This window comes from Podarcis gaigeae, assembly GCF_964106915.1.
Source record: "Podarcis gaigeae genome assembly, chromosome: 3".
Classification (NCBI taxonomy): Eukaryota; Metazoa; Chordata; class Lepidosauria; order Squamata; family Lacertidae; genus Podarcis; species Podarcis gaigeae.
Window position 1 is genome coordinate 85,494,754 of NC_139680.1, and position 24,023 is coordinate 85,518,776.

The window sequence follows — 24,023 nt, forward strand, 5'->3', positions numbered from 1 at the left end:
TAGTTGTTTTATTATTATTTTATTACCTTGTCCTTCATCCCCAAAAGCACCCCCAAGTGACTTCCAAATTAAAGCAATGGTAATTTTAAACTACTTACAACAATTATTATTTAGTGTTTTTATAGTGTTTATGTGGGAAGCTAAAATATGATTTTAATAATAATAATAATAATAATAATAATAATAATAATAATAATAAACAACTGGTGTCCTTTCACATGGAGTAAATGACAGGGCACGACCAGGAAATACAACAAAGAGTAAATACAACAAAGAGTCTTCAGTTTTATTTTTGTCCTGAAGGTTTACCATGCAAGACCATAACCCAGTCAGTAAGTGAGCTTGAAAGTTTAAAATAGCTGAAGCTTTTGCTTCAGATACAAAACATGAAAATGGAATAAGCTACAAAGAGATTGTATAAGGAAGAAAGGTATTAAATATTGTTATCACCCCATTTCCCAGTTTAATACAAGCCCAAGTTAAATATGTAGTGGATCAACAACTAATTCAAAATACTGACAGACAAAATAATCAAATCTGCTTTAAACAGCATCCCTAGTTTGGATCCAGAGAAAAGCAGAGGCTGGCAGAAGCTGACTTACCTACCCCGCTCCATCCCCCCATAGTTCCTTCCATGAGCAGAAAGCAGCTCTGGAACCAACCCACTGACAACTAACAGGTTACCAACACATATATAAGCAAGCAGTTCAGCCTACTTTAAGACTCCGTTGAAATGCACTAGGCACAGAACACAATAATAGCATCAACAGTTCAGAAACTAATTTGGATTTTTCAAAATGCTATTCAAAACCAATTTCAGGCTGTAATAATGGCTACAATATATTGCAAGTAATGCAACGAATGACTGATTAGGCCAACTAAATCAGTCTGTATTTACTGCAAAATTTCTGGCATACATTTAAATATTAATAAACTAGAATAGTTTGCAGACTGTGTGGAACAAGCTCTTTCAGTATGACTTTGTGATAATGTTCATATGAAGTTGGTATTGTTTTGTGAAGCCTGAATCAAGAAATTGGGAGAAATAAAACAGGGAGCACAAGAGTCTATAACCAGGAAAACTCAATGCATCATCAGGAACATATCCCCCCCCGCAAACATCATCAAATTAAAGGAATCTGTACACTTTCCTAGCTGAGCTCAACTTGCCTCTCAATTTCCATAGATGATATTTGCATACAACAATAATTCAACATGCCACCATACTTTACCAGCATTTCAATGCAGCCTTGTATTTAACTCTTTGTCTGGTAGCTACTGGCATCTTGGAATTCCATGCTGACTGCACCATTTTTGGCCACTTGGTAGAATGCAATATTTTAGTAACCTGCTAAGCGGCTAGCAGCACACATCTCCATGCTCCTCACCTCTTATTTAGGTTAGTAAATAATTTTGTAGGTGAGTAATTTTTATTAATGCTTTTAACAACCATGCTTTTCCAGCGTAGCAGATCTTTCCCATCATCAGTGGTAGCCAACATGATGCCCTCCAGGCAGGGCTGTGCAGAGTGAGGGGCAGTCAGGTCTTGGAGGGCTAAACTGGCTGGCAGGCCCCACCAGGGACCAGCTGCATTTTTGTTTGAGTTTATAACTTTATTCTGACAATATGGCTGCCCTGGGCCTCAGACAAGTTCCTCATGGGCCTGCCTCCAGTTACTGTTGGGACTACAACTTCCATTATCCCTGGTCATTTGACACCATGACTGGGGCAGATGCAAACTGGAGTCCAACAACACCTGGAACTACTCCTATCTTTCACCATCATCAAGTACAGAATACTTTTTTCACTTCTTAAATAGCAAACTGATACCCTTGTGTTCATGCCCTCCTTTATTCAGTCCAAAGCATCCCTTTGCAGAGTTCATGACACAAAGTATTGACCCAAATTATCTTCTTTAAGATAAACTTCAATTACAGCAGCTACGGCAAAGATGCAAGTCCCTAATATGCAAGCAGAAAGAGCTTAAATGAGAAAGAGCAATACTTCCTTTGTGCTCCATGGGGAACTGTGCTGGGTGCTCCAGAGTAGACCAGGCTCCAGAGTGGAGCCAATCCCTGTTGGAAGCATGGCTTGCCTTCAGCACTAAAATTAAACTGTGTCAGGGACATGCCCTTCCATCTCTTTGGTCCCATTCCCGAAGAAAAGCAATGCAAAGACATTCAAAACTGTATGGTCTGTATTGTAAGGATAAAGAAAAAAGCCTGGACAACAAAATAAATATTGGGTGAATTTCTCCTCAAAAACCTCAGCAGAAGAGATGCAACTCTATTCCTTTGCATCTCCAACTGCCCCTGAACTACTGCATTCCCAAAAGCTATCCCTTGCTGGATGAACAACTTGTTGCGTTGGAATGTAATTCAAATTTAAGTTTATGAGAAAAGAAATATAAGGATTACTCATCCTTGGTTTCTTACAAGATACTTACCTTTTCCTTTTGAAAAACTAAACTTTGTATTATGTTTTTAAGGCTACTGCTTATTTGAATTGCTATCCTTAACCCCATGAGGACTTCAAAGGAAAGAGCCGAGAACTGCAATCCCTGAAGTGATTCATGCTACTTTCTGAATCTCTCATAGTTTTACCCCCTGGAAATTTTATTTCTTGATACTTGGGACAAGCTTGTTATACACACACACACACACACACACACACACTGAATTAGAACAAGATGTAAAAAATACTATGTGAACCTCTGCAGGATCTTATATATACCAAAGGGGGAAAAGATATCCCCCCCCCCCAAAAAAAAAGTGGCCAGGGAATGGGAGGAAAAACAAAGTAATGCTTTTCAAATCAGAGATCATCTCACATACTATCACCGCCTCAACTGCAATCCCTGTAATACTGCAGAAATTTACTGAAGGGGAAAATGACATTTTCATTTAATATTATGATGCTAAATTGCAGCTGCCTGAATAATAAAAAGAGTACCTTCTACAGGTGAAACAAAGTGATGCAGTCCAAAATTGTACTTGATTCTCTGGAAGGGCCTACCTTTAATATTTTTTTATTTTTAACAAGAAGTGCTTAAAACAGGTTTATAAGTTAGATAACTACATGCTAAGCAATTTTATTATCAATGGGTGGTATCCAATGGGAGTCAAACTCAGAGCCGGTCTATTCAAACTATTACTAACATATATCACATATAATGGTAAACTGCAATTAACTGGTGAGCATTCAAGAAAAAATCTAAATTTTTCCTTCTTGGCTTTTCAGCATCACTTTTCCAAAACTTAAGGACAACATTCATAATTGATTGGGGTTATAAAATACTTACAAAGCCAAGTTGTTCTCTACAATGCCTACAATATACACAAAAAGCTATCATGCTTAGGACTTGAAGACGACCAGGTAGATAAACAAACTAGCAGAAAAAGGATTGCATATAAAAGGGGGGAGGATTAACAGTTTTTCAAGCCTACAGTTTGCCTCTCATTATCACACAGCTATCTCAACCACTGGAATTTGACATCTAACTCTAAGCAATCAAATCGGAACAACTGAGATACAGACAATAATACCAAACTGCATAGATGTGATCAAATTGTGCACTAACCTGCAGACACGGGCAGGAAAATACAGCTTCTGCCAAGATCGACAGAGATATCTGGAGTGGTCGATTACACGGATCCAGTCTAGCTCGTCCATGGACACCTCAATATAATAGGAGTAAGACCTTTGAACAGCAAATTAATTAATTGAAACACTGAAATTATCAATGCACCATCTTTATACAGTATACCTTATGTATCCTAGTGACTGACTATGTTAAGGTCACATGAACTCCACTAGACAACATAAAGCCAAATATTCAATAAATTACACCTTTAGTGGCAATATAACAAAGCATTAGCTTTTAATGTAACCAAGACTACAGTTCTTACACATATTTGCATGACAGGTACATCTCAAAACTGAAATATAATTGCATGCTAAAAATACTTTGAGATCTTTTTAATGGCAAAATTCACAATCGCAACAAAATGAAGTAGTCTTCCTTCAGACATGATGGAACATTAAATGCAGACATTTAACACACCTAAAGTCATAAAAAAGTAATTTGTATTCCTATTGCATAGGCTAAATTTAAACCTGAACCATAGTAGTCATTCCTGCTACAACATCAGCAAAGCAGCTTAGGAAAGATTTAGCAGCCTATAAACATCAGCACAGAATAAAGTGAGACTGAAAAGGGAGGTTTATTTTGTGTTATATACCATTTTCCATCAGTTTTTGGTCAACAACTCTCAACTCTATTACACCACCTATTTTAATCCACTATATTATATACATCTCTCTGCTATCTTATTTTACAAATTAATCATTCTGCTCTATTAGAAGCTTGCAATTTGCAACAGTATCATTGTTTTTCTTATACTTGATGCTGCTATTACTATTAATATGTGTCCTTGACCAAATCCTATTGCCCACAGGGTTAGGCTGTAGGATTTGGTCAGTGGGCTTAACGTATTTTTCGCTCTATAAGATGCACCATACCAGTTTTTGGAGGAGGAAAACAAGAAACAAAAATATTCTGAATCCCAGAAGATAGAACAGAAAGAGGGATCCTTGCTTTCGCTGTGCAGCGATCCCTCTAGCTGTTCTGGCTTCTGGGATAGCCGCGCAGCCTGCATTTGCTCCATAAGACGCACACACATTTCCCCTTACTTTTTAGGAGGGAAAAAGTGTGTCTTATAGAGCGAAAACTACAGTAATTATCACTTGTCATGGGCGACTTTAACAACTCAAGTTGCTCTGCTCTGCAACTTGAGAAGATCTCTGTCAAAAGCAATTAGCTTCCCTGGAAGGAGCTGATCCCAGCAGGCTGTGCATTTGGTGCCAAATTTAAGAGACATTGAATGTAAACTCCGCTTGCCTAAAAATAATTGGGACCATAATTAATGTTTTCCATTCTTTCTTTGCAATCACAGCTTTAACTGCCCCAGACACCTGAAATCATACATGACATCAGGTGAAGGGGGGTAGGTGTAGCTTGGGGGTAAGGCCAAATAAAGACTCCCATTAGGTCTGCAAACTAGTGGTTTCCCAGTGCTTTGTTAAAGTAATTATATTAATGTATAGATGTGAACCTGTAGTAGCCTAAGAAAAGGCATGGTTGGTAAACTGAGTATGACTTGGAACTCACCTGCTATCACGATCCCATAGCAGTATACGTATATGATTAATTATCGATGGCTGACCCAATTTAATTTCAATACCAGAACGGCAGTCATCATCAATGGGGTGTCGGGAAAATCCATGATCCAAATCATAATTCTGTGTGTCTCCATCTAACAAAGCAGATTTCAATTCCCCTTTCACTACCTGGGCTCCATATTTCATAGTGGCAATGTTCTCACCTGGTACTGGAAGAATGGGAATAAAAATGATGTTTTAAAATTATGCTCTTCTTGCACATTATGCTCTTTATTTACAAAAATGTGGAAACAAATGATATTAAAAAGTCATGCAGAAAACAGAAGGTATCTAAAAGGATGACATTACAAAGTGTCTAGTGACTGGTTAAAGGCACTGTCCTGTCATTAAGAAGATAAGGTGAACCTTGCTGGGTCAGGCCAGTGGTCCATTCAGTCCAGCATCCTATTCTCACATTTGGCCAGCCAGATGCCTATGGGAACCCTACAAGCAGGACCCCCTACGTGTATATGTGTGTGTAGAGATTTGCTTATTTTCACCAAAACAACAATTCAACACAAGGTACTTATGATTAACTCACATTGGAAGCAATAAAATGGGACACGGTCAGGAATATCACATGTCCCATTAATTTTAAGTGGACTTGGTCATAGCTAATTTCTACTGGGCTGTGTCCAAAGTGTTCAAAAATATTTCTATTACTGGTAAACTTTATATTTATATAAGACGCACAAAATACTAATTCCTTTGGAAAACAACATCATTTAAAAAGTGGCTCAAGAGTACCACTGCAGATTTGCAGCCTCCTCGTGACAGTCAGTTTAGAGGAGGGCAGTAGGGAAGGCATTAATTTATTATGACTTGTAACTGTCTAAATTTAAGGAGGTGCAATATTTCTGATATATTCAGGATAGAATGAATTTTAGGAATCTTTAGGGACAAGTGTGTTTTTAAGCAAGTAACCAAAGTTCCCACAAGCAGGACACTCACACTACTGCTATTTCCCCTCATCTCCTCCCTCTTGCCAACTTCTTTTGTGCCTGTTCAGCAGTGCCTCCAGAACAGAGTATACTGTGTCATGAGGATGGGTTACAACATGAGTGAAGAAATACTCAAAACCAAGTATGAACAATGTTTCCCTCCCTACTCCATGGCACAAGCCACACTGTTCACCATCACCCTCAACTTCTGGAGAGACAAAGAAAAATATTGGTTGCACAGGTGGTCTTCTACTCTTGCAACCTTTGAATACAACACAGTAGATCTGAGTGTTTTGCCATTCAACCAATTTGCTGTAAACAAAATAACCTTATACAACCTTGTGAACACTTATATAGCTTTGTATTTCTGTTAGTAAACATTTACTCAGCATCAATAGTTCGCTAAGGAAGTTTTTAATTATAAGAAAACATATAGGGTCATTTCCCTGGAAATACGGAGGCTTACTTAACATGCCCCTATAGTTGAGGTCCATATCCCGACTTTCAGATCGAACTTTAATAGCATCCAAAATGGCATCAGGCGACAGCAATCCAGAAGGCCTTACAACATTTAAGAGCTCTGTCAAACTCATCAGTGGCAAGCGCACTGCCTGCATGATTTCCGCATGATTTTCCTTTGGGTTGTGTTTACACCAGTTCATCAAAGCTTGGAAAATATCCTTCTCAGGTGCTGCAAATGAATCCCTCAGTACAATACTGAGAAGGGCTGGCTAAGAAACAAGGAAAGATTAATGTAAATACAATTTGAAAACCAAACACAGCTGGACTCCCTGGCATCCCACAGTTCACACACACAAGTGGCCACTGGAGCCACCTTTCATCACAAGTTTGCTTATCACAAACCTTACTTTTATTTACCATAGAAACTATTATGTCCACAATGAAATTCTGATCCTAGGGTAGTTTACAAAAGGTTAACTAAAACAACCCATAAAATAAAGCCCAATAAGTAAAAATTCAAAGATCATTACAATATTAAATACAACATTAATTCATAATAACCCTCACACTTTAAATAATCTGATCAATTCCACCAAAGGCCCAGGTCAACAAATGTGTCTTAAACTGGAGCCAGAAGCCCAATAATATAGTGGGCATCAATGCCTTCAGAGGGAGAGAAGCCTACAGGGCAGGGTCCCACTACAAGAAGCCCTTATCCCATGTCTTCACCAAGCGACCCGAACCCACCACCACAGATCTAGGTCCAGATGGCACAAGATATGATTGAAGAAACTTCTCACAAGTATGTGGGAAGAGGAGAGGGTAGGGGAAGCACACAACATCTTTCTCAACAATTCAGGAAAGCTAACGTTATTTATTGACTAGTATTCACCATTCTTTACTCATATCTGATATATAACTTATAAGATATGGGTAAAACTTCGCAGCCAAAGATGCAGACTTATGATCAAAGTTTCCCCACTAAAAAAATCAGCAAATTCTAAATAAAGCACTGTGATAATATTTGTAATCTGACTAAAAGGTAGGGCCTACCCTATATATACAGTAAGCCCACAACTTATGTGTATTTATCTGGTGTGCATTCAGCTTTGTGTGCTTGCAAAATAAAAATTACAAATTAAGAAGAAGGTTAAAAGGGAGCAGATACTGGGAAGTAAAAAGACTTTCAAAATCCCACCTACCATTGAATGCAATGTGTTTTGACTATATGTGATTTTGGCTTTAGGAATGATCCCTGAAATATAACCCCTGTGAAGTTTGCAGGCTTACTGTGCCCTAATTTAGACAGAACCACAAACACCAAAAATGTAAGAGCACAGTGCAATGGTATCAAAAGCAGAGAACAGAAGAACATAATACTAGCACATTTTCTTATCTTCTGGGCACCTTCAGCATCAGGTGTATGAAATGTCTCTTTAAACAGATGAAACTACATTTGAAGATGCTTGTTTCCTATACTAAACAATATATTCAAAGTTATCTCCTAAGAGAGTGTTAGGCAGAGCTGTGTTCAAAGAATCAACAATATAGCATCATCTTCAGAACAGCTTCAAAACAGCTTCAGACTTTTAGGTAAAAGGTAAAGGTACCCCTGCCCGTACGGGCCAGTCTTGACAGACTCTGGGGTTGTGCGCCCATCTCACTTAAGAGGCCAGGGGCCAGCGCTGTCCGGAGACACTTCCGGGTCACGTGGCCAGCGTGACAAAGCTGCATCTGGCGAGCCAGAGCCGCACACGGAAACACCGTTTACCTTCCCGCTGGTAAGCGGTCCCTATTTATCTACTTGCACCTGGAGGTGCTTTCGAACTGCTAGGTTGGCAGGCGCTGGGACCGAGCAGCGGGAGCGCACCCCGCCGCAGGGATTCGAACCGCCGACCTTTCGATCGGCAAGTCCTAGGCGCTGAGGCTTTAACCCACAGCGCCACCTGTGTCCCACTTCAGACTTTTACTACATGTTAAAAATCAAGGTTTGAGTGCTAACCTTAGCCACCTTACAAGGATGCAGAATGACTTACAAACCTACATGATATTAATTATTAACCTGTCTCCTTGGGCTTCTCCTTTAATTTTCGGCAACATATTGATTCTTTTCTGATCTAATCAAGTCTTTTGTATAATTGACTTTTCCATTAAGAAAAGGTTCTAAGAATCACTGCACTGCATCTAATTCTGTTACCACAATCAGTGGATTTGTCAATTTTATCTCTCCTCTTTTTACAATATATATATTAAGGCTAGGCAGCATTATAAACAGTGATATTATACTAGTAAGCAAAGAATAACCAACTGCTGATTACCAACTTTACCTTTATTTATCATGGAGACAATTATGTTAATAATTAAATTTCCAGGAGGGGGCAGAAATTCTTTTACTGTGGAAGTTATTGTGTGTCCCAGAGGTTTCATTCAATATAAAGGTAGCTTGTTTCCAGCCCCCAAAGTCTGCTTTGTTCTTCTCCTCCAGATGTTATTGGACTGCAACTCCCATAATCATTTACCATTTGCCATGCTGTCTGGGGCTGATGGGAGTTGTAGTCCAATAACATATGCAGGGCACCATGTTGTCTACCACTGACACAGTATAGCAACTCTACCTTCCAAACATGAGAGCTATTTTCAGGTATTGTCTTCATGTTTTCAAAAACAGTTCTGTGAAGGGGACAGAGTGGTTGAGGCACAGCCAAAACAGTTGTGATGGTCCGATGGGGAAGACTGACATTTATGTGGTAGAGAAAGGTGTATACACGGGAAAAGGTATTCACAAGCAGTGAAGAATCCCCATGGACTCCGATTGGAAGCCCACAGGAAGATCACAAAAAAAAAATTGGTGGAAGTACTACTGTCTCCCCTCTGATCTGAGTCTTGGTACTATCCCAAAGAACTCCAACCAAGCTTCATCCAAGATATACAGAAAATGGGGAAAAAACTACACATGGAATAGAACATTGCACTCCATGAATACTGGAATGATTTTTGGGTCCTATTTCCAAAAACATTTACACAAACATAAAAAATAAAATTGGGAGTGTTATTTTTTAACTGAAAGCTTAAAAAACTGATACATACCTTAGAAAGTGACAGAAAACCTTCACTGGAGAGCACCTCTTGAGCATTTCTGTCCATAAACATGCAGCACATACATGTAAGTTTGGGAAGCAAATACAGACTAGCAACATCGTAAGTCATGCAAACGTTCTGAATGTTAAGGATGGTGCAAAGATACTCAGAGGTGGAATCTTCCAGTTCTGGGAATCCGTATTTATGCGCTAAACTCAGGAAGTCTAATAGGACCTCCTCCTTCTCATCTCTTAATGTGGCACGGCCTGTGTAAATATATTTTAACAACATTGTAAAGGCCTCTGCAGTGGTGTCTTGGAGAGGGATTTCTGCTTCAGGCTGAGATTCACGCATTCCGCCATATAATAATGCTCTGTACAAAAGGAGAAAGAAACAATGTAAAAAAACTTGTATTCTGGTAAGAGAGACCTTAAGTAAGACTTGAAGCATATACTGTAGAATATGGCACACACAACTGTCAATAATTTCATTTGCAAGTTAAATCTATGCAATTTTAAGGAAATTATAGCTGGTCCTTAAAGTTAGAAACTATGACCTTAGCTTTGAATTTGAGCACTTGCTATGAGATATTAGAACAAACATTCAAGAGTTCAACTGAAATTTACTAACAACAGATTATCAGAAGCAACTGCACAAAAGGAAGTGAACAAATTGTTTCATTCAACAATTGCAACAGAGTGTCCGGTAAAACATCAAATGGAAGGTGCAGTATCTATCGTATTTACCATGATGTTCTTGGAAGTCAATAACATTATACTATCAGCAGTGCTTTCCTGAACTTTACCCATAGAAATCAGTTGGTCACTCATTTTATATCATTTTGATAAGGGTAGCAGTATACTGAAAACCGAACAGGTAAACAGAGTATGCTGTTGTATACTATTTTACATCATCACACATATGATTATGTGGAGGAAGAGAGAAGGTAGAGCTTATTTTCTTCTAAGCTATATATTCTGAGATTACTGTAATCAACCACCAGCAGTATATTTGGGAGGGAGATTCAAACTCTAAATATTTTCAAAAACCAACTGAAAGCAGAGAGAGTCTATCAGACCTCTTAACTGCTGCCAATCAGTAGTAAGCGTCTGATATGCGCCAACAAAGCTGATCTTACGGTTTGGCCAAGTCCATGCAGAAGAGGCAGTTATTCAGGTAACACTCTGCCATTCCACTATCATCAGAAAACATCAGCTGAAATCAACCTTAAGAACTATATCTGCTCAAATACACACACAAAAAGAAATATTGGGTGCTACCCAGCTGTGGCTGCCCATGAGCAGAACAGACTTCTACTCACACAGTGGTATGGGGGAACACTCCAGTGTGGATTTGGTGAGTGTATGGCATCTGCAATATGGAGAGGGAGGAGAGGAAGCAGAAGTCTGCTTGTGGAACACTGGATTTCATCCAACGTAAATTTCTTTTTAAGATAATCTTACTATGAGATTTTAGATCTTTCTAAAAATAGATAATGAATAGAAATTTGTCTGGGATTTTATCAGGGACTTAACCATAAACTATGGTTAAGGCAATCGCACCTACCCAAAAGGAGAATAGATTAAGGTTCAGTAAGAAAATTTCAAATTGCTTGCCTAAATTTCATCTACCACCAGGCAGAACACAAAGCAAATGTTGGGAGGTGGAGTGGGTTGAAAGGAAGACAGAGTTGCTTTTCACAACTGTAGGAGAAAGCATAAAACTCTATTTCAAAAGATAAGCAAGGAACAAATAAAATGTGAAATCTCACATCCAACGACATAATTCTATCTCACGTTGTATGAAATGTAATACATTTTACCGCACTTCATAGTAACAATGTTTCCTGGGGGAAAGCATGTATAGTGTGTGAATATCCTGAATTTTAGGACTTTAACAACCAACATCCATTCTGGGTACCTATGCAGTGAAGGTCAAGATATGACAGCATAATATAAGTATTATCTCACAGTTAAAAACAGTGTACCATAATAGGTGTTCAGAAAGCTCACATGCACTGAGCAGATGAAATCAGTTTACTTTTAGTAGTTTCTATTTTATCTTGCTTAACCAGAAGCTCTAAGTATATCTGATAAGAAGTAAGAAGTTATACCTCACCTGAAATATTGGCACCTCGCTGCCAGAATCACTCTGTGTGCAGGAAAACGTTTCTTTTCCACTATAAAGGTAACATCACTATACTCCTCCCCATTCATCAGAACACCAACATGATCGGACAGAATGTGAACATGGTCTATTTCACCTACTGCTGTGTAGGGACGGAGTGGATGGCTGTTACTCATCTTGCAGGAGGGTGATATATCCTACACCTATAAAAATAAAGCATAAATAATATGAAAGAGGGACTCTCCTCTAAAAGTTATTTTAAAGTTAAGTGATGTACATGGAACCATCCTTTCATCAACTGATTGATACAAACATTGTTTGGCTACAGGAAAATCCCAGGTTTAATGAAAGCAGATGTCAGAATGTAACACTGCCAATCTAACTGCTCCAAATAAACAAGCCCTTATAAAGCAAATTAGAAGAAAATCATTATGTTGTAGGGTTTCCACACAGTCAGCCAACTCACTAATTATAATGCTCTGTACAAGTTAAAATTGATTCTGTAACCAGGGCAAATCAATTAGGAACCATATAGCAGTGCTCAAATTAAATATTGAAATCTACACCAAGAGTTTTCATCCATAATTAGCGAGAATATTAGTATTTATGACCTATTCTCACAGGAGCCTGATTAACTCTCCAAAACTGAGATCACAGTGATTTTCAATTATTAATATAGGAAGCCTTTTCAACGAATCATGTTTTATAAGACAGATATACTATTAAGTCCTTGAAAAGCTCTCCCGGGAAAGTATCAATGCCCAGTGTGCTTTCAGACTGAAGAGGCTTTTGTGGAAAGATAAACCTTCTGCTCTTTACTTGCAAAGCCTAAAAGACTTCTCAAGGGGAGACATGGCATTTGCAAAACATATGCTTTAGCTACTTCGCTCAGTTCATGATACCCACACGGTGCATAATTTGAAGCTTCTTTTATTTTTAGCACCCACTTTGGGGAGGATAGAGTACCATGCACATTTAAATAAATTATAAAGTTTTGGAACATCTAGAATAGCTATTTAAATATTTTTCTCTCATACCTTGTATTTCTTCATTACACAAAAATTGTGTGTATGAGAGAGCGAGTGTGTGAAAACAATAGATTTTAACTTTTTAATATGGCTTTTACTATATTGTACATGCAACTAGAGCCAATGTTCATGTGGAAGATGAGGTTTCTGGCAACCCCTGCACTTGCAGGGATAGAAACTGAAGGCAAAACAGTAATAGGGGTTCTAAAAATACCAGGTGAAACCGTTTTCAGAAAATTAATCTAAGTGATACAAAATATACCAAACATTTTTAGAGTCAACTATTTCAAGAGCTACTAAAAAGCCAAACACACTTTGCCCTGTTCTCTAACTTTGCAGCGATGCCAGTACTTGAGAGGTGAGCTCTACCCACTTCCAGACTCACTAGAGCCAAGAGTTCAGCAGATGGCCGTTCATCTTTCAGCCACTTCTCAATCTGACTGTTGTGAAATCTGAATTGCTATTTCTCAGAAACTACAAATGGTTCAGAATGCAACCACAGAATGTTCACTGGGATGAGCCACAGGGAAGCTGTCTTTCCTTTGAATTCAATCACACATCTACGTTGCCGGAGGAAAACTTGTGGCTCTTCAAATGTTGCTGGACTAAAACTCCCCATTTTTCCTCCCAACACTGGCCAGCTGACTAAGGTTGTTGAGAGCTGAAATCCAACACCACTAGGAGAACCACAAGTATCCCACCCCTACTTTTATAACTTCCTCAGGAGCCCAACTCTAGATCACAGGAGAGGGCTACCCAAGACAGGGTACTAGAAGATCTGTTCCCTGCTTTGCAGGCCTTTTCCCACATGGCCTGGGAGTGTGGGGCCTGGACTGATTCCAGCTGCAAAACTTGAAGCTGCTGAACAGATTATTGGGCTGAGATGTTTGGGGGTTTTGCTGTTGTTGTGGAGGGGGGCTGCTGCTGTTGATTTTTTGTATCTTCATTTTAGATATTGATAAAACAAAAAAAATTCCTTCCAGTAGCACCTTAAAGACCAACTAAGTTAGTTCTTGGTATGAGCTTACGTGTGCATGCACACGTAAGCTCATACCAAGAACTAACTTAGTTGGTCTTTAAGGTGCTACTGGAAGGAATTTTATTTTGTTTTGACTATGGCAGACCAACACGGCTACCTATCTGTAATTAGATATTGATGTAATTTATGTGGAAATCATTCAGTTTGGTTGTGTATTTTTTAATATTTAATTGATTATGGCTATTATTATTATTATTACTGTAATACCCCAACCATTTGGCTGGGTTTCCCCAACCACTCTGGGAGGCTTACAACATCTCTAAAAAACATAATAAAAACATCAAGCATGTTGTAGTTTTGTATTTTTTCATGTTGTAAGCTGCCTTGAGCATGGTTTGAATTGTGGAAAGGCAGTATACAAATAAAATTATGTATGCATGTATGTATGCATGTCTTTCCAAATGTGACAAAAGGACTGTGCAACTCCTCCCCTTCTACCCAGGAAGGTTGATGCCAAATTAACACTACACTTTTTCATAAGCCTTGGCTGCTTTTGGTAAGTTTTTCTGCTGTTTATTGCAGGAATTTTTAGTTGGCTTTCATTGTTTTTGTTTAATGCATTTTTGTTGTTTTAATGTGTATCTGTGAGTCCCCTTTCCAAATTTCCTGGTTCAAAAGGCAGAATATAAGTTTTTAATAACTAAGAACCAGTGTTGCACAATGAATACCATGCTGGATGTGAACTGAGGAAGATCTGGATTTAAATTCCTACTCAAGGCATGAAGCAGATACCTTGATCCAGTTTATCTCCACCACTCAAACATGCATTCCTCTCCCCTAACTCACAGGTAATTCTGAGGCTAAGATGAATAGCTCAGTGCAAAATACCTTGAGGTCCTTGGGAGAAGGAAAAGATATAAACGTAAATTGAATTTTAAATACACATATATACAGAATAAAATTAAATCAGATTCATGTTGAGCTGTCCAAAGGTATTTGTGGAACAGAATTTGTGTCATGTCAGCAAGTAGGAACAGCAAATCTTACAGGATAAACTATTGAACAACAGGAAAATGACTTAGAGCACAGCTTTCAAAACTGTATCACGACACATTAGTGTGTCAGCTACAATGTGTAGGTGTGCCGTGCAAACACTCCCCACACTCCTCCTGAGGCTGGAAAGAGGTTAGTTTAACCTCCGGTTTGCTAGTAAAATTGAATTAAGGTAAAGTGACCCCTGACCATTAGGTCCAGTCGTGACTGACTCTGGGGTTGCGGCGCTCATCTCGCTTTATTGGCCGAGGGAGCCGGCGTACAGCTTTCCGGGTCATGTGGCCAGCATGGCTTCTGGCGAACCAGAGCAGTGCACGGAAACGCCGTTTACCTTCCTGCCGGAGCGGTACCTATTTATCTACTTGCACTTTGACATGCTTTTGAACTGCTAGGCTGGCAGGAGCAGGGACTGAGCAACAGGAGCTCACCCCGTCGCGGGGATTTGAACAGCCAACCTTCTGATCAGCAAGCCCTAGGCTCTGTGGTTTAACCCACAGTGCCACCCGCATCCCTCTAAAATTGAATTACTGGGTCGCAAAATGATGCATGTCTAAAAAGTGTGTCACCAACATGAAAAGTTTGGAAAACTCTGAGTTTGTGTAACTGAGGATTTTAAGTGTGCATGACTAAGGCAGGGTTGTTGTGGAGGTGTGTGTCAGCAGCACTGGGCAGCTGCCCAAGGTCTCAGGAGGGCCCACCAGCACTACCTGATGCACTACTCAAGGATAGTGTAGCTGTCTGAGCAGGAGGAAGTTCCAGAGCTCCACAACTTGAGTTGGGAAAGCAATAGGGATCATTGTAGCTTCGGTCCCTAAGCACTGCCATGTGCCCTGGTCTGAAAAGCACCTGATGAGTACCAGAGGCCAAAACAAAACTAAGTATTATAATCATAAGTGCAGAAAGTACTATAAAAGGGAGTGGCACCTTTGAAAGACTTCTGTCTGCTTTTATTTTCGTTTCTTTGACTCATTTTAATTGCCAAGCCCTGTTTGTCTGTTTCGGTCTATCTAGTTACTGCAAAAAGGAGAGTTCATGCAGCATAGTGCCTAAAATAACTGAAGAAGTTCAAATCTACCTCCACCCTAACCTCACTTGCTGATTTTAAGCCTGTATCTGCCACCTGGAAAGAATCATGTTGATCTACCTTACAGAAGATATTAGGCCCAAAACATACCATGCAGGCAGTCCAAATGCAATTGCTAAGTTAAACCATAGGTACTTAACCTGGATTTATTATGTTGTTCAGCATTCTGAACAAAAAGTTCTATACAAGATTTCTTTGAGGATAAAATGAACAGAGAAAGAACCAATGAATACTGCTTTGAGTGTATAGCTATTTTTAAATGTCCATTTAGAGCTCAGGGTTATGAATGGGTCAGAAATTTTCAATTTATTTAATTTAAATATTTATAAACCACACTTTCATATACAATATCACAAAGGCAACATACAGACTAAAAGCACATACAGAAAAACAAGAAAAACATCAAATTGATGATCGTTTATACAGGAGGAGGGAGTGCTTGGTTTGTTTCTTCACGCAAGTCATTAAGCTTTACACAAGTTGTAAATCTAAATAAAAAAGTGCATGCAATGATAATTCTGTTACGGCAAAGAGTCCATATGCACTGTGTTCACATATGCATATGAAAAACTGTCATGACAGCTTGGATTCAAATGCAACAAAAGGAAGACAAGCAATTAAGAGATTCAAAATGGTAATTATGTAAATAACTCCTTTCAGAAACTATTATAATAACCAAATTATTACAAATCAGTCTTATACATGGAAAACAAGAAACCTGTACAAATAACTGAAACAGATGCAAAGTAGATGCCACTAAATATACAACCGGAATACATGAAAGATGGCGTTCTAATGAAAATTACACAGGTGCTCTACAGCTGGTAACTTTGGGTCTATTTGTAAAATATCTGAGATTGTGGCTTTCAGAATTGAAATCTCTGCACAACCTGGAAAATGGAACACCACATTGTAAGTATCTACGATTTCCAAGATAGAAACACTGACAGGTGGAGGTAATGACAACAACAAAATTACAAATTCACTACTCTGATGCAGTTTCAATGCATCCAGACTGAAGCAATTTGTGCACAATTTGTAGTATAGTTACTTACAATGATCGTGTTGACACACTAAACCACAGTTAAGCATTGTGTGGATGAGCTGGAACAAATTCAAGCATGTCCTGTACTGCCTTCTTGCCCTCCTAATTTAGTTTCACTTTTATATCTTGGTTTGTCATTGCACTTCTAGACAGTTATAGAAAAAGCAGAAAGCCCTGCTCCATACTGAAGTTGGTAACAGAAGCAATAAGGAATCTGTGCAAGCAAAACATTAGTTTCAAAAAGTTTTATTTAAAAAAATATATTAAACCATCCTCCACCCAGTGGGTTCCAATAAGCACAATTCAAAGTGTTGGTGCTGACCTTTAAAGCCCTAAACGGCCTCAGCCCTGTATACCGGAAGGAGTGTCTCCACCTCTGTCATTCAGCCAGGACACTGAAATCCAGCACCAAGGGCCTTCTGGCAGTTCCCTCACTGTGAGAAGTGAAGTTACAGGGAACGAGGCAGAGGGCCTTCTCGGTCGTGGTGCCCACCCTGTGGAACGCCCTCCCATCAGATGTCAAGGAGAAAACTAAATCTACAACCTTTCGAAAGGTTCCCTATATAGGGAAGTTTTCTAATGTTTCATGTTTTGTTACATTTTATATATGGCTGAGGCAACCCAGTCAGATGGATGGGGTACAAATAAAATAATAATAATAATTACTATTATTAACAAACACATAATATAACAAGACACTACAGCATCTTCATACAAGTTATAGGACTGGGGAGCCAACGGTCGAAATCATCTCTCAGCTATGAGCATCACTTGGTTACCCTGGACCAGTCTCTCAGTCTAAGCCTATCACACAGTGATGTTACAACAGAGAGGAGCCTATATGCAGTCTTGAGCTCCTTGGAGGAAAAATGGGATATAAATATAGCAAATAAAAATAAATAATATAAAACCAAAAGCTCAGCTGATTAAAAACGGCTTAACCTTATGCCAAAAAGATTGTAGCTACGGTGCCAGTCAAACCTCCCTGAAGAGAGCATTCCAAAGTCCAGGAGCCACCACAGAAAAGCCTCTCCAGCAACTAGCACAGATACAATTCCCAACCCAAGAACAACACTGTTCTTGTGGTACTTTTCTTTTACTGTACTATTTTTTGTTGGTAGTCACCCAGAGTGGCTGGGGCAACCCAGTCAGATGAGTGGCACATATATATAATCATTATTATCATTATCATTAGCACAAACCGCAAGGAGGGAAAAGGGTCTAAGTCTGCAATCCTACCCACGGCTATGCAGAAGCAAGCCCTTCCTTGGCAAACCCCGGGAGCCTACTGCTAATTTTTTGTCAGCACCCGAAGAAAGCAGCTACAGGCAGCTAGAACCGCACCCAATTCCTGTTAAAAATAAAAAGTAAAGGTTTGGGCTTCAAAGACAGGTGTCCAGAGCATCCTCAGATAAGAGGCCTGCCTGTCGCTGTGAAAACCCTCAAAAGCATACTTTCTCACCCACAAGAAGGGTCCAAGAAGACCTGCCCCGTATCCGGGAGGCGGGGAGGACTGCAAGGTCAGGGGCAGCCCCGCCACCTCGTGCAACGCCAGGTGCGCCCACCCACCGCACCGCCCATCTTGTCGCGAGGCCACCGTGGGCCGCGAGCGAAAGGCAGGCGGCGCGTCCACCGCCCACAATCCCGGCCTTACGTTTCTCTGCCTCTTTCCCCAACGACCCCAATAGAGAGAAACGCACCAATACCCAGGGAATGGGCAGGCTCCCACCCCGCCCCACTTCCCCAAGCACCGGACCGGTGGGGGGTGGGGCGGCGGGGAAGGGGAGGGAAACCGGGCCCCGCACCTCAAGGGTCCCCCCACCCGCCGGCCCGAGCGAGACGGCGCAGGGCGCAGGCAGCCCAGTCCAGCCCCCTCATCCCTCCGCCACACTTACCGGGCTGGCGAGCTCGAGCGCGGCCCCCTCCCCCCTCCTACACCGGCTGTCGCGTCCGCGCGTCGGCCGGCGTGCTGACGTCACCTAGCAACGACGCTCCCGCCGGCCCTGCGCGCTGACGTCCGTAGCAGAGCGCAGGAGTGCTTCAGCGAGATACTAAAAAGGCTAGAAGGGTTGCGCGGGGATCCTTCATACCTGGTTGGGCCAAAGACACAAACTTACGTGGAGATTCAGTTCTGGAAAAAGTGTATAGATGGTTTCCAAACACTCAGTCTGTTTCCATTTATTTACTTATAGCTATGTGTTTTCCTGGGATACTTTTTTATTTTATTTTTAATAATCTTTATTAATTTAAATTACACACATTTACAAAGAATTTACAATCTCATACTACAAAAAGAAAATTAAAGAAAAAACAAGAAAAAAGAAAAGAAAATACAGAAGAAAGAAGAAACAGCAGATTTACGTGCATTTTTTAAAAAAAGTTTTCCTGGGATACTTTTAAAAAATAAAATAAAATAAGGATTTTGGCAGAATGGCAGAGGCCTAAGAGCCTCTGCTCTACAGGGAGCTGGTTTCAGGCCCCAGAACAACTTGCATTGCAAAATTTCTGCAAACATAGCATGAAGGCTGCCAGCACCAACCCGGCCTTGTGGGAATTCCTTGCAGATGATTGCAGTGCATGGAAACTGGCGGTCATGTCCTGTAGCCACAGCAGTGACCAGAGGAGGAGGCACCACCAGGAAGAGCGCAGAAAGGACAATCGCCATGGTGCATCTACCAGACGCCATCATATCTCGTTTTCGCCATGGCCTCCTCTATAACTCTCTTAACAGCCTTCACCCATGAAAGCACACACTTCCATTGTCTCCTGAGACAGACACCTGCCAACCCTACATGAAAACACACACACACACAAAACAAAACAAAAAAAACACTGTCAGAAAGTGAATGTAGAAGCCAAAGCGGCTATGGACTTGGGCCTCTGCCATTCTGACAAAATTCTTATTAAATAGCCACAAGAAAACTTCTAGTTAAATCTTTATGGCCAAGAAAAGAGGCCCAAATGCCAAATATTCACTTGGGAGTTTTAACAAACAAGTGGGTTTTCTTATTGAATGGCAGAAGAGCCTGCTTCCAGAAATGTGTAACACGACAGATATGGAAAGGCCCTACTGTAGCCTAGGACCAAAGCCTAAAGGCACCCCGCCCGCTGAGAGATGTTATCATAGCTTTTGCTGACTGTTCTATGAGGATCTAATGAGAGCAACAAGGACAAATATGAGGAAAAACAAGTTATGTTTTTACAAGTTCTGAGCACTGAAAAACCCTAAAAACATTCAAACCAGCAATTGAATTACTCACAGCAGCTGGTATAAAACACAAGCAGGGCATCCTTTTTTCTAATCCTTGAAACTGATGGCATGCAAACCAGAGCTACCTCCCCAAAGGGCATGAGCATGACACACATATTTACTTTATTGAACCTGTCTATCCTGGGGGGAGGGGGAGGAAATCAAAGAAAAGAGATACTGGTGACACTGGCCTGTGGGAAGACAGTCCCAGTAGCATCACCAAGAAGACGTTTGGGCACAAGCATAGGTGCTAACTCTAAGAGGCCAAGACCCTTTTGGTCCCCCAAAATTTGGGCTGAGCCACCCCAGCCTCCACTGCAGCTGCTGCTGCTGTGTGAAAGCAAAGGTAAGGCTCCCGCTTCCCCACCTACCTCCTCCTCTTCTGGGGCGCCCTCCCTCCTCTCCTCCCTTCTGGCAGCCTTGGCATGGACCCATGAGCCCCTTGCCACTGTGGGGACTTAACCGCTATCACTGCTGGCATCTAGGCGAGCAGATGAGAGGGCAGTGTGCAGGCTGGGGCTGCTGTCATCCCTGGTCTCAGCCTCTAAGCTCCAGCCCAAGCCCAAGCCCCACCTCCCTTGCCCAGCTGCTGGAGCCTCAGAAGTGCCCAGTGAGGGCATGTAAGCTTTCCACATCAGCCTATTCATGTTTAAATGCAGAAAGGCACATACAATCACGGGCCCATTTGAGTATAAAATTAAAATTGTTTTCACGGTGGCCCACATCTTATAAAAATTAGGCCAGAGAGAGAAGTGAAATGCATTTCAATTTATGTTAGCTGGTGTGTGTTCAGTGATCTCTCCCTTCTGGGTAAGATGGTCCTCAGTGTTGGCAGTAGGGAAAATGAAGGTACCCTCGTTTGTTATACAGAGACCCTCATTCAGAACATCTAGCCCAGTACAAACTCTGCCCCCTCTAGTTCAGTTTGTACTTGAGTTTCGTTTTCAGTCTCTGCAATACCCTCCTTTCACTAACACCACAGAATACTGGAGACCTAACCCCCCCACCTGCAAAGAAGCAAAATAAATCTTTAAAACACTTAGCCCGGGCTAAATTAATTAAGGCCCCTTCATAAATGGCATGTCCTACCTTTCCTGCGTCACCAACTGCACTCCATTTTACTTCTAAACTTGAAAGTGAATGTATGCACCACAAGTCATAAAGTACTGGACATGTGAAAGCTTTCCAGCAGCAGGAACGTCTCCAAGTTCAAATATAGCACTAAGCCAGTGTAGAAGCTCAGTGCAAGTACACACTCAAATATGCAAACACTTTCCTTCTAACTCGGGCATTCGCAGCTTGTGACCCAACATGCAGCAGCTACATATACAGCAATCTGCCAGGTGCCTGTCACTCTCACACACAACCAGTTTTACAATTCCAGATGGCAACAAAAACTATGTTCCTGTCTTCTGTATATTTCTCATCTGCTAAGAGATTAAACAGACATGTCATGTGAAATTTAGGAGTGACTCTTTTATGAATCCTAGTTTGCGATTACTTCTCTGCACATTAGAAGCTTCTTTCTTCATTAGACAGATGAAGGCTTCTCCCTAACAATGTTAGGAAGCAAGTCCATGAGGCAGCATACCAAAAATAATTTTTATTCCAACTCTAAATGGGCTGTACTCAACTAACTCCTACTTAGAGTGGACCAACTATAATTAAGGAACCTTAATCATGCCCATTAACTTCAAGGGGTCTACTCTTGAGTAGGACTAGCTCTAAAAACCACCCAGTATATCCATAAACATGCAGATATGTCCATTTATTTACATGCGCACACTCTATGAAAGTATTGATGTATTTTAAAACATTAAAGCATTTATTCTATCAATCTCATTCTTGCTACTGAGGCTCTCCATAGCAGAGCTATAGTTTTTTCTGATAAGTCTAATGGATCCCATATTGAAATTGATCCAGACACCCCTTTAAAGAGCTTCCCTGTCTCAACCTGTCAGCTACATAACACCTAACTCATGGCCAGTGTGGTGTAGTGCTTAAGAGCGGTGGAATTGTAATCTGGTGAACCGGGTTCGCTTCCCCGCTCCTCCATATGCAGCTGCTGGGTGACCTTGGGCCAGTCACACTTCTCTGAAGTCTCTCAGCCCCACTCACCTCACAGAGTGTTTGTTGTGGGGGAGGAAGGGAAAGGAGAATTTTAGCCGCTTTGAGACTCCTTCAGGTAGTGATAAAGCAGGATATCAAATCCAAACTCCTCCTCCTCCTCCTCCTCCTCCTCCTCCTCCTCCTCCTCCTCCTCCTCCTCCTTCTTCTTCTTCTTCTTCTTCTTCTTCTTCTTCTTCTTCTTCTTCTTCTTCTCCTCCTCCTCCTCCTCCTCCTCCTCCTCCTCCTCCTCCTCAACTTACAACCCCTTAGGCTGAATCACTTTTAACTTTACTCCTTTGGTGAACAGATCTAATTAATGACCTCAGTAAAATGTCCCACTTAGCACACAACCCCTGGAAGTGTGGATGGGAGAGATTCTGATGGGTTTCCACCATCAAGTACAAACAATCTTATTTCACAGGTATTTGGGGTGAACCAGTGAAACTAGCTTTGAATGACTGTTAATGGACATACATTTTTGTAATGGCTATATTACATAGACAAATCTATGTACATAACAAAATGTCTGATTCCCCTTAAACAATATTTTAATATCCAAAGGTCTTCCATATTCTCAGAACAAGTCTTTTGGCTCAGCTGATGGGGCCTCTCTCTCTTATTATTTTTATTCTTGCACGGTGTTATCTAAAACACAACCAAAGGTTGTGGATTTTGGTGGATTTGCAAAAAATTCCAGAGCCAGGGCTGATATAGCCAATTGACACTCTTAATCAATAAATCTCAGGTCAAGCCACATCTGCACTACCTAAAAAAACCCCTACATAATGTCACTTGAGTTAACCCTTAGAAACAGATGCAACAAATCCAGCACTTCTACAACAGGCACACACACTTTGGTCAACATCATGGCAATACTAAAGTAGACAAACAATTCAAAAAATGAGGTAGATCTTACTTGTGAAACATTAATGTGATTGAACTGCCTATCCTACTGCTATCACAATTAATGTACAGTAGTTATATTTGAAGTGCAAACACTAAAGCAATGGGCAAAAGTCAAGTGAATTTAACACAAATCCAGGGAGCTAATGCAAATGCTAGCTTAAGAGAAAGCTTTCTCCTCACAAGTCATTAATTAATTGCAATGGACACTAGATTTTCAGACTTCAGTATTAAGCAGCAAAACAAAACTTACAAAAAAATCTGCATTGAAGAAATCACACACTAATTGACTTACAACAGTGGTCACATAGAAGCTGCTGAAAAAACAACCATTAATTCCATAGGTGCTTCAGATATATTGAATTGGATATCAGTGGCACCGTCCTAGGCATGTTTACTCAGAAATAAGTTCAGCCATGTTCATTAGGATGAATTCTCTAGCCAGTGTTTAGGATTTCAGCCTAAAGGCTCTTCACTGGCTGTGACCCACTGTATGTGCAGTGTTTGCAAATGACCTAAGCAGCAGCCACGGCAGTGTGCAATTAATATGCTCTTAGATACTAATTGCACTAGCTGCTTATAGTACCTAAGCAGATCAGCAGTTTTCAGTGGCCTCACAGTGGCTGCAACTGGTCAGTCATTTAAATGGACCCTGGTGCTCCAAAAGAAAATTACAGTTGGCTTAGGTAAAGCTATTCATAAATGTTTTAAGTTATTATTCTCTTTCAGTGTAGAAATTCTTTG

At 40.6% G+C, this 24,023-nt stretch overlaps 1 protein-coding gene across 5 annotated transcripts in view; it reads right to left on the bottom strand.

Moving 5' to 3' along the window:
- The window catches only part of BTBD9 (BTB domain containing 9), a 157,350-nt gene extending 133,742 nt beyond the window's left edge, over window positions 1-23,608 (bottom strand). Inside the window, exons 1-6 of one of the 5 annotated variants that reach the window (XM_083732478.1) lie at window positions 23,533-23,608; window positions 11,820-12,031; window positions 9,711-10,074; window positions 6,628-6,892; window positions 5,171-5,390; window positions 3,581-3,700 (exon numbers count right to left, since the gene is read on the bottom strand). In XM_083732478.1, coding sequence (XP_083588604.1) covers window positions 3,581-3,700; window positions 5,171-5,390; window positions 6,628-6,892; window positions 9,711-10,074; window positions 11,820-12,004 — 1,154 coding nt within the window. In that variant the 5' untranslated portion in view covers window positions 12,005-12,031; window positions 23,533-23,608. Of the gene's footprint in view, window positions 1-3,580; window positions 3,701-5,170; window positions 5,391-6,627; window positions 6,893-9,710; window positions 10,075-11,819; window positions 12,032-17,027; window positions 17,223-17,339; window positions 17,816-18,912; window positions 19,020-21,356; window positions 21,445-23,532 lie in introns of those variants that run through there. The other 4 variants (XM_083732476.1, XM_083732475.1, XM_083732479.1 and 1 more) reach the window with 4 other exon arrangements.
- Between the last annotated feature and the right edge of the window lie 415 nt (window positions 23,609-24,023).